The following is a 15,549-nucleotide window of genomic DNA, read 5'->3' on the forward strand; positions in this document are numbered from 1 at the left end:
TCCTGCTCTAAGCTACAAGAGGGATAACAATACCATAAGATATGATCATTCTGATGACCAGAAATCTCTCAAGTGCTATACAAATGTTAGTTATTTACTGTAATGTTTATTGTGTCAGTCGTTGCCAAGTACTTTACCAGCAAAATGTAAATAGGAAAGACACTTAGAAAGTTGAAACTTGGAGATTGTTTCAGTTAGGATATAGAAAACTAGTTAACTAAGACTGTATATTATTGACCCATGTAACCATAAAGCCCAGAGGTGAGAGCGAATACAAGGTTGGTTTGATCAAGGGGCTCAAAATCAAGGACAGAATTTCTTTTCGTCTCTCATGCCTGCCTTCCATGGTCTGAGCTTCATCCTATGGCCAGCTTCTGTTATAGTCACAGAGTGGCTGTGGTCCTGGAGGCTCTGGAGAGAGTAAGAAATAGAAAGGGGAGGGAGGGAAAGAAAGAGACAGAAATCTATTTTCTTAACATTCATAGCCAGAGTCTTGATTTTCGTTCAGTTTGCACTGGTCTGAGTCACATGCACACTGTTGAACCAGCTACCGTGTTAAGGAAGGAGGGTGCTCATTGTCTTAAGGGATCACATTCAAGGAATGAGGAAGGGCAGACACTGAGGTGACAACTGGGATAATGTTAGGGGGAGCACTGGGGCTGAGTGGGAACCAGTAGATGTTCACTGCAGAGCACTCACCTCATGAGCTCCACTGCCTTCCTTTGCCCTAATAAACAAAACGGAACTTCTGTCCCACTGTCAACTACATAAGCTTTTTAAATTAGCATTTTCTGTTGAAAAGAAGCTCAATTAGTGTTTATTTTCAACCCCCCTCCCTGGTGTTTAGAGTATATGAGTACCTCCCTTTACACAATCAATATAAATTTCCCAAAGTTGCTTGTAAATTGGAATTTTGTAACTCAAATTCACTGAAAGACTCAATATTTTTCTTAAATGGCAAAAAATTCTATAAAGCAAAGAATTTTTTTTTAGTTTATTTTAATTGGAGGCTAATTACTTTACAATATTGTGGTGGTTTTTGCCATACATTAACATGAATCAGCCATGGGTGTACATGTGTTCCACCCTGACCCTCCCTCCCCATCCATCCCTCAGGATCATCCCAGTGCAGCAGCCCTGAGCACGCTGTCTCATGCATCAAACCTGGACTGGCGATCTGTTTCACATATGATAAAATACATGTTTCAATGCTATTCTCTCAAATCATCCCACCCTCGCCTTCTCCCACAGAGTCCAAAAGTCTGTTCTTTACATCTGTGTCTCTGTTGCTGTCTCGCATATAGGGTCATCGTTACCATCTTTCTAAATTCCATATATATGCGTTAATATACTGTATTGGTGTTTTTCTTCTGACTTATTTCGCTATGTATAATAGGCTCCAGTTTCATCCACCTCGTTAGAACTGATTCAAATGAATTCTTTTTAATGGCTGAGTAATACTCCATTGTGTATATGTACCACAGCTTTCTTATCCATTCATCTGCTGATGGACATCTAGGTTGCTTCCATGTCTTGGCTATTGTAAACAGTTAAAGCAAAGAATCTTATAGCACAAAGATGATTTCTTCTAAATGTCTCCAATTTATCTGAAGTCATGGTTTCTGTTTCTTACCGCTATGTGTTTTAAATGCTTAGATATAGACAGACTTCCAGACAACGGTGCTGCCTAGATTGCGGGAAGCTCTAAATCAGTGGTTCTCAAAGTGTAGTCCCTGAACCAAAAGCATCAGAATCACTTGGGAACTTGTTAGAAATCCATATTCTCATATCTCATCAGAGACCTACTGAATCAGAAAGGCTTGGGGTAGGGCCTGCTAATCTCTGGTTTAACAAGGCCTCTAAATGATTCTGATGCAAGTTCAAGAACCGTTTACTGCATTGATTAAGTAATATAGAAATAGGAATTGGAAAACATTGGTGATCTAAAGCCCAATCTTTTCATACCTGTAATTCCTAACTTATTTGGTCCCTCCGAATGCTTCATCTTATTGATACAGAGTGTTCCTATTTCAATAAATTGATCTCTCTTTAGTTTATTGAATGAGGGACAGGTTATCTGTGAGGATTGTAGTTTTTTTCTTGACTTGCTGTAGTTTTCCTATTGTAGGAAAACATCAAGTAACAGTAACATAAAGCCTCTCTTAATGTTTCATCAATATTTAATGGCTTTATAAAAATCTAAACATCTTACAAGTTATCAGATATTCACTCATTAGTTCTCTTTTCAATTTCCTGAAAGTAAAGGACATTTAAGTCTTTTGTAGAGAAAGGAATAAATAAAAACTGAGAATGAATGTTGTTTTAGTCTCAAGTAAGTACTGCTGGCAAGAAGAGAACCTTGGAGATTTCTCTGGCACTGGGAAGAGAGAAAGCCTGCTTGAACAAATTATGTTCTACAGGAATATTGGTGGGGCTCTCACAGCAACGACTACTTCATACAGAAGAGCACATTTCCCATATGTTCTATGGAGCTTAAATGTCATCATTTGTGTTTAGCACAATTCCTAACCATTGAAAATACTGATCTCTAAGTTGTTTTGTAAAATTATACTCAGGAGGTTTATGTTTAATGTTCTTGCAAAGGGCAAATACCAAAATTGAAAAGCAAAAAGTGATGTGTGTTTTATTTCTTTAAGATCTTCATGAATACATTAAAATATCTACAGACTCATGAATATCTCCTGGATGTGGATTTATGGAGACTTTTTGCAAACCTGGAGGAGCTAAGTCAGGTGAGCCAAAGTAGAAAGATTCCAGTAGCCATGTTTTAAAAATCACCAGAGGACTGTGAAAATTTATGCTTGTCTCTTTTTGTGGTTTGTATTCCATGTTGGTGTATGCAATATTGTTTCTTCCATATTCCTTCTCCATATAGTCTTACGGTCGGGAGTTCAGGTTAATAAGAAGGAAATCTTTCCAATAGATTGCAGCCATCAGTTAGCCTTCAGTAACATTTCAATTCTTCTGTGGTTATTTAAGAAAATAATCATAATGCTCAGTTCATCACGTGTACTAAAATTGGAATGAGACAAAGATTAGCGTGGATTTTGTGCAAGAATGGCACACAAATTCAGGAAATGTTCCATGTTTTTTCTAGAGTACAAGTTCTGGAACCCCTTCTAGAAGTACATGCCTTCTAGTGTATACTCAGGAACACATCTTGTTTACTGCTTTATCCAGAAGACCTCAGTGCCTCGTGCATAGAAGGACTGAATAAGTAATGTTGGGTACATGAGCTTCCTCAATAAATAATGTTGAATACAAAGAAAGAGAAAAACATGTTCCTAAGTACCCCATCATCATAAATGATTAGTCTCAAATGAATGTTCTTTATCACATATATTATAAATAAAAGCTATCTTTCCTCTAAAAAGGAGGAGAAGAGAGATACTACAGGAATTCATTTATAAGAAAATATATTAGAGAGTAGAGGAAGATAAATCTTTAAATTTTGCCAGGGAGATAAATTGGAAGTAGGAGGCATCTGTAGGAACAAAATTTGAAGTTCACCGGATATTTATTTCTTACCCACCCCTTACCTCTGTTTTCCTTTCTCCCTGGCCTAGACAAGCTTTGGTTTTGTGAACAGTCTTTTCCATATCTTCAAGGACTACGTTGACATTTGTGAGACTTCACCATCGTTGGATTTTATTTCTGTGCTCACAAAGGTAAAATCCTCTTTGGGATATCTCAGCTTCTGTGTAATAAATTCACCCACGTCTCAGGATGGTTGTTTATATTTTCTCGACCATCATCATCATTGTTATTTCTGGGAAAGTTCTGCCAACACCCTCCCACAAGGGAAACATCCCTTTCTCCACCAATCAACATTTTCAAAAATAAGTCTCAGATTCTGTTTTTCCATTGTTATCTCTCCTGTGTGAGCTTTATTAATACAAAATCTGCATGCATGGAAAAGCCATTTCCAAGTCTGTTTTTCAAATGACTTCAATTTAAAGCAATATTCACAGCAATAGTTTGTGCAGGCAAATTACATGGTTCAGTAGTTGTTCTAACTAAAGTGCCAGGCTTTCTGAAAGGAATAAAATAAACCTTCAAATCCATCAGCACCCTTAATAAGACTTCTGTGTATTCAAGGAGGAGGAAGGAGGAAGACTTGTACCCCTGGTCTGATAAATGCTATTTTTTTCCTTGAGTAGATAATTTGAACTTTCTCCCCTACTTTGAGCTTTTTAATCCTGTTTCTATCTATGGCACCCCACTCCAGTACTCTTGCCTGGAAAATCCCATGGATGGAGGAGCCTGGTGGGCTGCAGTCCATGGGGTCGCTAAGAGTCGGACACGACTGAGCGACTTCAGTTTCACTTTTCACTTTCATGCATTGGAGAAGGAAATGGCAACCCACTCCAGTGTTCTTGCCTGGAGAATCCCAGGGACGGCGGAGCCTGGTGGGCTGCCGTCTATGGGGTTGCACAGAGTCGGACACGACTGAAGTGACTTAGCAGCAGTAGCAGCAGCAGGTTGTTATAATCCATTTAATCCATTTTTTAAAATATAGATTAAGATGTATTGACTTGTAAAAATTATACTCAGGTTTATGTTTAATGTTCTTGCAAAGGGCAAGTATCAAAATTGAAAAGCAAAAAGTAATGTGCATTATGAAGCACTTACATGTGGGGCTGATAACCTGTACATGATAATGTGCAGAATTAGACACACCCCTTACTTTGGGGGAGTTTTCATTCTAGTGGGAAAGAAATTAATCGACTAATGACACCAATGTTTATATAGTAGAATTGAGATTAGTGCTGGGGAAAAAAGATACATAGAAATTATGCAAGGAAACTTCTAGTTTGGGGCAGATGGTGAGGTCGTTACAGCTAGGAAATTCTTCCTGAGGCAATGATGCTTGAGGTGAGATATGAACAAGGACTATTTAGGAAGGCAAAACAAGCAGAAAACTAGGCATAAACTGGGGCGATCCTTCAATGAACTTTGAAAGCAGATTAGAATAAGGAAAAGCTTTGAAAAACAGGAGAACGAATGTAAAGTGTTGGAAATCAGCTAAAATCTCAGGATCTCCCAATTCCTTTAGAGTCAGAGATTATTTTTTTTAGGACCACTGCATGCTACACATTTTTTATTTTTGTTAAAGGGCAGAGCCCTTAGTAAGTCAGATAATGAGCATGATTGTTTGGATGTGTGTTGGTTCAGGGTCTGAAGTCCCCTTGGTTTTCTTGATAATTTCTGTACTCTGTCAAGGGCTAGGACAACTGGCAGGCTCTCTCCACTTGGCTCCTTGGATTAACCTGGTCCATCTCCTTGGACTAACCTGGCCATCATCCTCTAATGGTGATGGGAAGAAGCACAAAAGAGCATCAACACCCATTATAGATCCAAGTACATCATTCCTCTGCTGGTCTGGGAGAATCTCCAAGGGTGAGGGGTAGTTGCGGCTCTCTCTTGGGACATAAATGCTGTGGCAGACATATCTGGGAGTATTCATCTGAAGGCTGACGTTAGCAACAAGACCTGGCCCCCTAAAAATAGTTTTTAATTCAGTTTTTAGTGAATAGCCTGAAGAAATAACAACTTTTCATCAAAACACGTAAGTAGTCTGTCTTAGTCTGCCCAGGCTGTGTAACAAAGTGCCACAAACTGGGCAGGTTGTAAACCACAGAAATCGACGTCTCACCGTTTTAGAGGGTGGACATCCAATAGCAGGGTGGCAGCCGGGTCATGTGAGGGCCCTCTTCTGGTCACAGACTTCTCATTGTATTCTTCACATAGCAGAGAGGGCCGGAGAGCTCGCCAGAGTCTCTCTTGTAAGGGCATTCATTTCATTCCTGGAGGCTTCTCCTTTGGGACCTCATCGTCTCCGGAAGGGTCCACCTCCTCCAATACCATCACCTTGGGGGTTAGGACTCAACACATGAGTTGGAGGGGGACACAGCTGTTCCGACCATAGCATACGTGTCCTCACAGCCTAGTGAAGCATGGACTCTTCACTGAAAGTCTGTAATGATAGCCATATATGAATGCGTCCTGATATGTTACAGATGTGCAAAGGTGGGCTGCAAAAGTTTTTCCTAAATTTAAAAAGGCCTGCGTCAGGTTAACTCAGTTGTGCCACGGAAAGAAACTCCAGCTCTTAGTGGCTTGGTTCACATCTCCATCACACCATGTTCTGCTCTGTCACTGTTTTCACTCTGGGACCCCTGCTGAAGGAGCAGCCACCACCTGGAATGTCACCCCCGCCCCTCCAGGGCAAAGACAGAAAAGACTGAGGCAGAACGCTCACTGACTCTTCAAGTTTCTGGCATATCTGTTCACGTTCATCAGCCTCAGAAAGTCCCATGGCCAGGCCTACCCTCAGTGGTAATTTAGATAATGTGAATGTGTGTGCTTGCACACTGGCCACCTGCCTTATTCTAATATAAATTTGATACGACTTAAGCATGTGCAGTCATTATAGCAAGTTTAAGACATTGCATAAGAATAGTGAAGAAAGGGAAAGGCAAGTGTCAGATTAGGTAAAACAAGTACGTAAAATGCTTGCTATGAAACAGTACACTTAATGAGGTGCCCCAGATTTGTTTTTTAGAAGCTGGCAGGAGAATCCAGTTTGTGGATATTTTTGCAGAAGATCTGATGAAAAGTTAGATGTTGTTACTTTAATCACATACTGTGAACACAGGCTTAGGCACTGTCTGTTACCAGGTACCACGCAGCCTGTGTAGGCCTCAACAAAGCATAAGTGCAGGTAAAGGGTGAATTAAATCAACATGTCCCAAATAGAATTTTTTTTAAAAATATAGGCAAAAAAAGACAGTTTATTGAGGAGTTGTTGTTCAGCCACTAAGTTGTGTCCAACTCTTTGCGACCCCACGAACTGCAGCACACCAGGCTTCCCTGTCCTTCACTATCTTCTGAGTTTGCTCTAACTCATGTCCATTGAATCGGTGATGCCTTCCAACCGTCTCATCCTCTGTCACCCCCTTTCCTCCTGCCCTCAATCTTTCCCAGCATCAGGGTCTTTTCCAGTGAGTTGGCTCTGTGCATCAGCTGGCCAGAGTATTGGAGCTTCAGCTCCAGCATCAAGCTTCCCAGTTGAGGAGTTAATGGTTTATTTTGGGGATACCATTGCTTAATAGTGTTTATTTCGACGATCACCTGCTTCTCTCCGTGCACACATGGTTGATAATGGTGTGTCCCCAACTTTCCCCACTTTGGTGACTGATAAAAGTGGAGAGCAGGTCTCTCTGCTTTTGCATGCTTTCACTCTCTTGTGCCCTTCTCCCCTTGCAGTATTTCCGAGGGAGCCTGTGTCAGAGCCACCAGACCTACTGCCTGAACTACTCGGCCGCTGTCTTTTATCTTGAGAGCCTGAAGCAGAGACATGACTTTGGAATTTATTTAAAAGTAAAGTACCTTTTTCTTTTATATTTTTCCTGAGACTCTTTGGATATAACAGATACTAGGAACTATTTATTAGACCCAAATTAAATGGAACGGGAGGAAAATAAATGATCAGGCATACATTTTAACTACAAACCTACTTTCCTTAGGAACATGTAATCCACTTCAGCATTAGGATTTTATTTATTTTTTTTGTTTGTTTTAAAAATGAATTTATTAAAATGCTCATAATTGTAAAAATAATATTAAAATGCACCGAAATTTGCAAAATATTACAAACTTTACATCTTATGCCACAGTGTATGAAAAGCATCATGAATATTTCAGTTTTACTTAAGCTGTTCATACATTTTAACTTTTCAAACATCTTAAAATATAATATGGACACAAGAAAACGGTACAAGAAGTGTTTCAACAAAGAGCACGTCCTGCTCCCCTATTGTGAATTAATGTTTTCTGAAATTCAAGATGCACGTGCAATTATAAGGGAAGACTTTCAGTGATAAACAGTTTGCAAGATGGTTTTGTTTAGTTTTCAAACAAAAACGAAAGCTTTCCCATCCTATTGACATAACTAAAATATCAGGGATATTTAGAGAAAAATCTCCTGAGTATTTTGGTCTAACAGCATTAGGATTTTAAATAGTGCTTATCTGGAAACATTGTATCACCTAATGTCCCTCCTGACATTTTAACTGGGGATTTAAAATGTTTTATTTGTCCACTGGTTTTGTTTTTAGAAGAAATTAGTGAGAAAACTATAGTAAGGATTGAGGCTTTATTTGTGATACACGTCTGGCTCTTGTAGGATTTGGTCCCAGCAAGGTCCTACTGCACAAAGCTTGGTGTACCACTACCGTGGTATTCTATGTGAGCGGCCCCTCCTAGAGAACATCATAGCACCCAGCGTAAATGCTGCCCCTGAAGTTGTCCAGCATGGCAGCTGTGGGTCCCAAGTGTTATTCAGTACAGTCGCTCAGTCGTGTCTGACTCTTTGCAACCCCACGGACTGCAGCACGCCGGGCTTCCCTGTCCATCACCAACTCCCAGAGCCTACTCAAACTCATGTCTAACACGTCAGTGGTGCCATCCAACCATCTCATCCTCTGTCGTCCCCTTCTCCCGCCTTCAATCTCTCCCAGCATCAGGGTCTTTTCCAGTGAATCAGTTTTTTGCATCAGGTGGCCAAAGTACTGGAGTTTCAGCTGTAGCATCAGTCCTTCCAATGAATATTCTGGACTGATTTCCTTTCAGATGGACTGGTTGGATCTCCTTGCAGTCCAAGGGACTCTCAAGAGTCCTCTCCAACACCACAGTCAAAAGCATCAATTCTTCAGCAGTCAGCTTGCTTTATAGTCCAACTCTCACATCCATACATGACCACTGGTAAAACCATAGCCTTGACTAGACGGACCTTTGTTAACAAAGTAATGTCTTTGCTTTTTAATATGCTGTCTAGGTTGGTCATAACTTTTTTTCCAAAGAGGAAGCGTCTTTTAATTTCCTGGCTGCAGTCATCATCTGCAGTGATCTTGGAGCCCCCCAAAATAAAGTCTGTCACTGTTTCCACTGTTTCCCCATCCATTTGCCATGAAGTGATAGGACCAGGTGCCATGATCTTCGTTTTCTGAATGTTGAGCTTTAAGCCAACTTTTTTCACTGTCAACTTTCACTTATATCAAAAGGCTCTTTAGTTCTTCTTCACTTTCTGCCATTAGGGTGGTGTCATCTGCATATCTGAGGTTATTGATATTTCTCCTGGCAATCTTCATTCCAGCTTGTGCTTCATCCAGCTTGGCATTTCATATGATGTGCTCAGCATATAAGTTAAATAAGCAGGGTGACAATATACAGCCTTGACGTACTCCTTTTCCTATTTGGAACCAGTCTGTTGTTCCATGTCCAGTTCTAACTGTTGCTTCCTGACCTGCATATAGGTTTCTCAAGAGGCAGGTCAGGTGGTCTGGTATTCCCATCTCTTTCAGAATTGCCAACAGTTTATTGTGATCCACACAGTGAAAGGCTTTGGCATAGTCAATGAAGCAGAAGATGGTTTTCTGGAACTCTCTCGCTTTTTCGATGATCCAACGGATGTTGACAACTTGATCTCTGGTCCCTCTGCCTTTTCTAAATCCAGCTTGAACATCTGGAAGTTCATGGTTCACGTACTGTTGAAGCCTGGCTTGGAGAATTTTGAGCATTACTTTACTAGCGTGTGAGATGAGTGCAATTGTGTGGTAGTTTGAGCATTCTTTGGCATTGCCTTTCTTGGGATTGGAATGAAAACTGACCTTTTCCAGTGCTGTGGCCACTGCTCAGTTTTCCAAATTTGTTGGCATATTGAGTGCAGCACTTTCACAGCATCATCTTTTAGGATTTGAAATAGCTCAACTGGAATTCCATCACCTCCTCTAGCTTTGTTTGTAGTGATGCTTCCTAAGGCCCACTTGACTTCACATTCCAGGATGTCTGGCTCTAGGTGAGTGATCACACGATTGTGATTATCTGGGTCGTGAAGATCTTTTTTGTATAGTTCTTCTGTGTATTCTTGCCACCTCTTCTTAATCTCTTCTGCTTCTGTTAGGTCCAAACTATTTCTGTCCTTTAAAGTGCCCATCTTTGCATGAGATGTTCCCTTGGTATCTCTAATTTTCTTGAAGAGATCTCTAGTTCCCATTCTGTTGTTTTCCTCTATTTCTTTGCATTGATCACTTAGGAAGGCTTTCTTATCTCTCCTATTCTTTAGAACTCTGCATTCAAATGGGTATATCTTTCCATTTCTCTTTTGCCTTTAGCTTCTCTTCTTTTCTCAGCTATTTGTAAGGCCTCATCAGACAACCATTTTGCCTTTGGGGATGGTCTTGATCCCTGCCTCCTGTACAGTGTCAGGAACCTTTGTCCATAGTTCTTCAGGCACTCTGTCTATCAGATCTAATCACTTGAATTTATTTGTCACTTCTACTGTATAATCGTAAGGGATTTGATTTAGGTCATACCTGAATGGTCTAGTGGTTTTCCCTACTTTCTTCAATTTAAGTCTGAATTTGGCAGTAAGGAGTTCGTGATCTGAGTCACAGTCAGCTCCTAGTCTTGTTTTTGCTGACTGTATAGAGCTTCTCCATCTTTGGCTGCAAAGAATATAATCAGATTTCGGTATTGACCATTGGTGATGTCCATGTGTAGAATCTTCTCTTGTGTTGTTGGAAGAGGATGTTTGCTATGACCAGTGTGTTCTCTTGGCAGAACTCTGTTAGCCTTTGAACTGCTTCATTTTGTACTCCAAGGCCAAATTTGCCTGTTACTCCAGGTGTTTCTTGACCCTACTTTTGCATTCCAGTCCCCTATAATGAAGAAGACATCTTTTTTGGGTGTTAGTTCTGGAAGGTCTTGTAGGTCTTCACAGAACCGTTCGACTTCAGCTTTTCAGCATTACTGGTCAGGGCATAGACTTGGATTACTGTGACACTGAATGGTTTGGCTTGGAAACGAACAGAAATCATTCTGTCATTTTTGAGATTGCATCCAAGTACTGCATTTTGGACTCTTTTGTTGACTGTGATGGCTATTCCACTTCTTTTAAGGGATTCTTGCCCACAGTAGTAGATATAACGGTCATCTGAGTTAAATTCACCCATTTCAGAACAGGAGATTTGTGCTCGGGACCTTCAGTGTTTGCAAATAAGCAAAACTGGAAAAAATTTTCCTAGACTTCTCTACTTCCTTTGACCACCACCCACTCCCCTGCCCCCGCTGGTTTTTTGGGGGTTTTATTTTGACATATCTTTAGTCTGAAATGTACCTTTCAGTATTATGCCACAGCTCTTTTTATGACCCAAGAAAATGGTCCGTGCCTTTCCAGAAACCCATGCAGCTACAAGAAGCACCTACCAGAGCATCACCTCAGAGCCATAGGAGGAACAGCCACCACACAGAGCTCCCAGTAACTTTTAGCTGTGAATCAGAGCATCTTTGCCATGGCCAGAATGTGCCAGGAAACCTGGGTGTGGCATGAATGATGTTGGGAAGAGCCATGGCCCTATTTTAGTAGCTTTAGCCTTTCGGTGTTTTCTTTGGTACTCAAACCAAAACCTGAAAGCTTGTTAGATTTCATGAATAATCTTGTTGCAAAATTTGTCTCTGGAAGCTGTTGGATGAGACTCCTTGCCTGAGACTCCTTGGCAGAGTCTTCCAGACTCCTCCCCAGACTGGGGAGAATCCAGGTTCATTCCTCTCCCTCCCAAGCTAGCACAAGGTTCAGACACCATTTTCAAATAACTGTGGAAAATCCCTTAACAATTGTGACACAGAAGTTTACATGTATGAGATATATATAGCATCCAAAGATATTTAGGAAAAAGAATGGAGGATGCACTGATATAATGATAACATGTAATACTTTTATAAGCATCATGCTCTGCCAAGCACTTTCTCAAACTTTCTCTTTTAAATCTTACCACAGATCTATGAAGTTGATTACATTGTGTCCCCACATGTCCCTGAGACTCAGAAAGGTTATGTGACCTTTGTGAGATCACATGACCAATAGGTGGCAATAAAAGAACCTGGATAAAGGTCTTCAGGCAAAATACTCCAATGCACTTTACGCCCAGGGCTATTTACAACTCCTCAGGGCTACTTCCTGTTGCAAAGGAACGCTTAGCATCATGAAACAAAGGTTGAAGGGTCAGGGAGAGGCTTTGGGAGGGCTTGGAGGTAAATCTGCCTTCCACAGCCCCAGAGCACAGAACAAAACTTCATCACAGATAATTAATAATAATAATATATAATGATTATACATACAATAATAATGATACAAATACAAAAATGATAATACTAAAACTGACTAGTTCGCAAGCTTTGCCTATGGCCGGGCACTGTGCTGCATGCTAATCATCTCTGATTTCTCTGCACAATAAACCCTGTAGGATTTGATGTTATCCTCATTTTTCAGGAGCTTAGAAGAATTTAGCAACTTGCTTAAAGTTTGTTCAGGGCAGGAAAGTGAAAGTGAAGTTGCTCAGTCGTGTCCGACTCTTTGCGACCCCGTGGACCGTAGCCTACCAGCCTCCTCGGTTCTCCTAGGCTTTGACGTAAATGTTGTTGGAAAACTTAACATCTCTGTGGGCTTCCCTGGTGGCTCAGACAATAAAGAATCTGCCTGCAGTGCAGGAGACCCAGGTTCATTCCCTGGGTCAGGAAGATCCCTTGGGAATCCCAAGGGAATGGCCACTCACTCCAGTATTCTTGCCTGGAGAATTCCATGGAGAGAGGAGCCTGGTGGGCTACAGTCCATGGGGTCACAGAGTCAGACACAATTGAGCAGCTAACACACTTTCACTTAACATCTTTGTCATTTTATGGACTGCCTGGAATTGGGCTCTGGTTGCACTGGGGTGAATTTACTCTCTACACCATGTGGGGCTGGTTTTTGTAAATATCTGTACATTATCTTTATGGGCATTGACAAGAGTAGAATTTCCCTCACTTTTTCAGTCAAAGTGATGCAGAGAAGACACTGGGGGACTTCCATAGTGGTCTAGTGGTTAAGAATCTGCCTGCCAATGCCGGGGACATAGGTTTGATCCCTGAACTGGGAAGATCCCACATGCCACAGGGCAGCTAAGCCCACATGCCAGAGGGCAACTAAGCCCAAGCTCCCTGGAGCCCGTGCTCCACAAGAGAAGCCACCCCAATGAGAAGCCCATGCACAGCAACTAGAGACTAGCCCCCGCAACTGGAGAAAGCCCACACAGTGTAACGAAGACACCCAAAAAAGACACTCCAACACAGCTAGAAAAAGTCAGAAAACAAGACCCTGGGAATTGGTACCAGGTCTCTCTGCTAGTCTTTGCTCGATTAGCAGCTGCTGACGAATCTATCTACTGCGGACTGAATATTCAAGACATGTCAGGCATTGCTGTCAGCACTGTGTGGATTGTCTCCTTAAAACCTCTCATCACCCGGTTAAGGCAACTCTTGTTATCCATGCTTCACAGATGAGGTTTAGAGGACGTAAGTAGATTTCCCAAGTTCCCAAGAATGATGGGTGTCCAAGACCGTGGTCGCATCCCACCAAGACAGGTTAATGAGGAGAACAAGGTTTTATTTGGGCCCCTCAATCCATTTCACTCTTCCCCTGAACACATTGGATTTGTAATGATTTATGTATAAATTATATCAATATAATTTTATAAATTATAAGATTTATGTGTTAATTTACTTTTTGCTTATTATATATAACTTACAATGTTGTATTTCTGGTGTGCAGCAAAGTGATTCAGTTTTACATATATATAATACTTTTTCATATTCTTTTCTATTATAATTTATTATGAGATATTGAATATAGTGTCCTATGCTGCACAGTAGGACCTTGTTGGTTATCAAAGCTTGTAAGTTTGATAAGGTCCCATTGGTTTATTTTTGTTTTTATTTCTGTTGCTTTGGGAGACTTGACCTAAGAAAACATTGTTACAGTTTATATCAAAGAATGTTTTTCCTATGTTCCCTTTTAGGATTTTTATGGTGTCCTGTCTTATATTTACTTTTTTTTTTTCCTTATATTTAAGTCATTAAGCCATTTCAAGTTTATTTTTGTGTAGGGTGTAAGGGAGTGTGCTAACCTCATTGATTTACATGTAGCTGTCCAGCTTCCCCAACACCATTTGCTGAACAGACTATGTTTTCTCTATTGTATACTCTTGCCTCCTTTGTCAAAGAGTAATTGACCATAGGTGCATGGGTTTATTTCTGGGCTTTCTATCATGCTCCATTAATCTATGTATTTGTCTTTGTGCCAGTACCATACTGTTCTGATGACTGTAGCTTTGTAGTATAGTCTGCAGTCAGGGAGTCTGATTCTTCCAGTTCCATTTTTCTGTATCAAGATTGTTTTGGCCATTTGGGATCTTTTGTGTTTCCATACAAATTATAAAAGTTTTTGTTCTAGTTCTATAAAAAAATGCCACTGGTAGTTTGATAGAGATTGCACTGAATCTGTAGATTGCTTTGGGGTCATATAGTCATTTTGACAATATTGCTTCTTCCAATCCAAGAACACAGTGTATCTTTCCATCTGTTTATGTCATCTTTGATTTCTTATATCAGCATCTTATAGTTTTCAGAATACAGATCTTTTGGCTCTTTAGGTAGGTTTATTCCTAGGTATTTTATTCTTTTTGATGCAATGGTAAATGAGATTGTTTCTCTAATTTCTCTTTCTGGTCTTTTGTTGTTAGTTTATGAAAATACAACAGATTTCTGTGTATTAATTTTGTGTCCTGCAGTTTTACCAAATTCATTGAGAAACTCTAGCATTTTTGTGGTGACATCTTTAGCATTTTCTATATATTGTATCCTGTCATCTGCAAACAGTGACATTCTTACTTCTTTTCCAATTTGAATCCCTTTTATTTCTGTTTCTTTTCTGATTACCTTGGCTAGGACTTCTAAAACTAAGGTTGAATAAAAGTGGCAAGAATGGACATCCTTGACTTGTTCCTGATCTTAGAGGAAATGCTTTCAGCTTTTCACTTTTGCAAATGTTAATATATGGCCTTTATTATGTTGAGGTAGGCTTCCTCTGTGCCCACTTTCTGGAGAGTTTTTGGTGTTTTTTTTTTTTAATAATAAATGGATGTTACATTTTATCCAATGCTTTTTCTGCATCTGTTGAGATGATCATGGGGTTTTTTTTGTCTTTGCTTTTGTTGATGTGGTGTATTGCTTATGTTGAACTGTCCTTGTGACTCTAGGTTGAATCCAGCTTGATTGTGTATATTATTATCCTTTTTACTTGCGGTTGTATTTGGTTTGCTGAATTTTGTTGAGAATTTTTATATTTGTATTCATCAAAGATAGTGACCTATAATTTTCTTTTTTCATATGGTCTTTTCCTGGTTTTGGTATCAGAGTGATGGTAGCTTCATAGAATGACTTTGGGAAATCCCCTACTCTTCAGTCTTAAAGAAGACTTTGAAAAGGATTGGTATAAGTTCATTGTATGTTTGGTAGGATTCCCCAGCAAACTCATTGGATCTTAGACTTTTGTTTGCAGGGGGTTGTGTTGTGTTTTTTTTTTTTTAGTTTCAGCAAACATGCATGGGCTTAATTGCCATGAGGCATGTGGAATCTTCTCAGACCAGGTTT

At 40.2% G+C, this 15,549-nt stretch overlaps 1 protein-coding gene and 1 pseudogene across 3 annotated transcripts in view; both read left to right on the forward strand.

Moving 5' to 3' along the window:
* The window catches only part of PLEKHG7 (pleckstrin homology and RhoGEF domain containing G7), an 84,590-nt gene that overhangs the window by 42,403 nt on the left and 26,638 nt on the right, over nucleotides 1-15,549 (forward strand). For 2 of the 3 annotated variants that reach the window (XM_086399028.1, XM_086399029.1), the window contains exons 7-9: nucleotides 2,658-2,753; nucleotides 3,588-3,689; nucleotides 7,291-7,404. In XM_086399028.1, the coding sequence (XP_086255154.1) occupies nucleotides 2,658-2,753; nucleotides 3,588-3,689; nucleotides 7,291-7,404 (312 nt within the window). Of the gene's footprint in view, nucleotides 1-2,657; nucleotides 2,754-3,587; nucleotides 3,690-7,290; nucleotides 7,405-11,260; nucleotides 11,435-15,549 lie in introns of those variants that run through there. The other variant, XM_086399030.1, reaches the window with a different exon arrangement.
* Nucleotides 3,013-3,113, forward strand: LOC147371402 (U6 spliceosomal RNA; annotated as a pseudogene).

This window comes from Bos grunniens, chromosome 5 (genome assembly GCF_055505025.1).
Source record: "Bos grunniens cultivar Pamir isolate PY7600 chromosome 5, Bosgru_T2T1.0, whole genome shotgun sequence".
In the NCBI taxonomy this organism is placed as follows: Eukaryota; Metazoa; Chordata; class Mammalia; order Artiodactyla; family Bovidae; genus Bos; species Bos grunniens.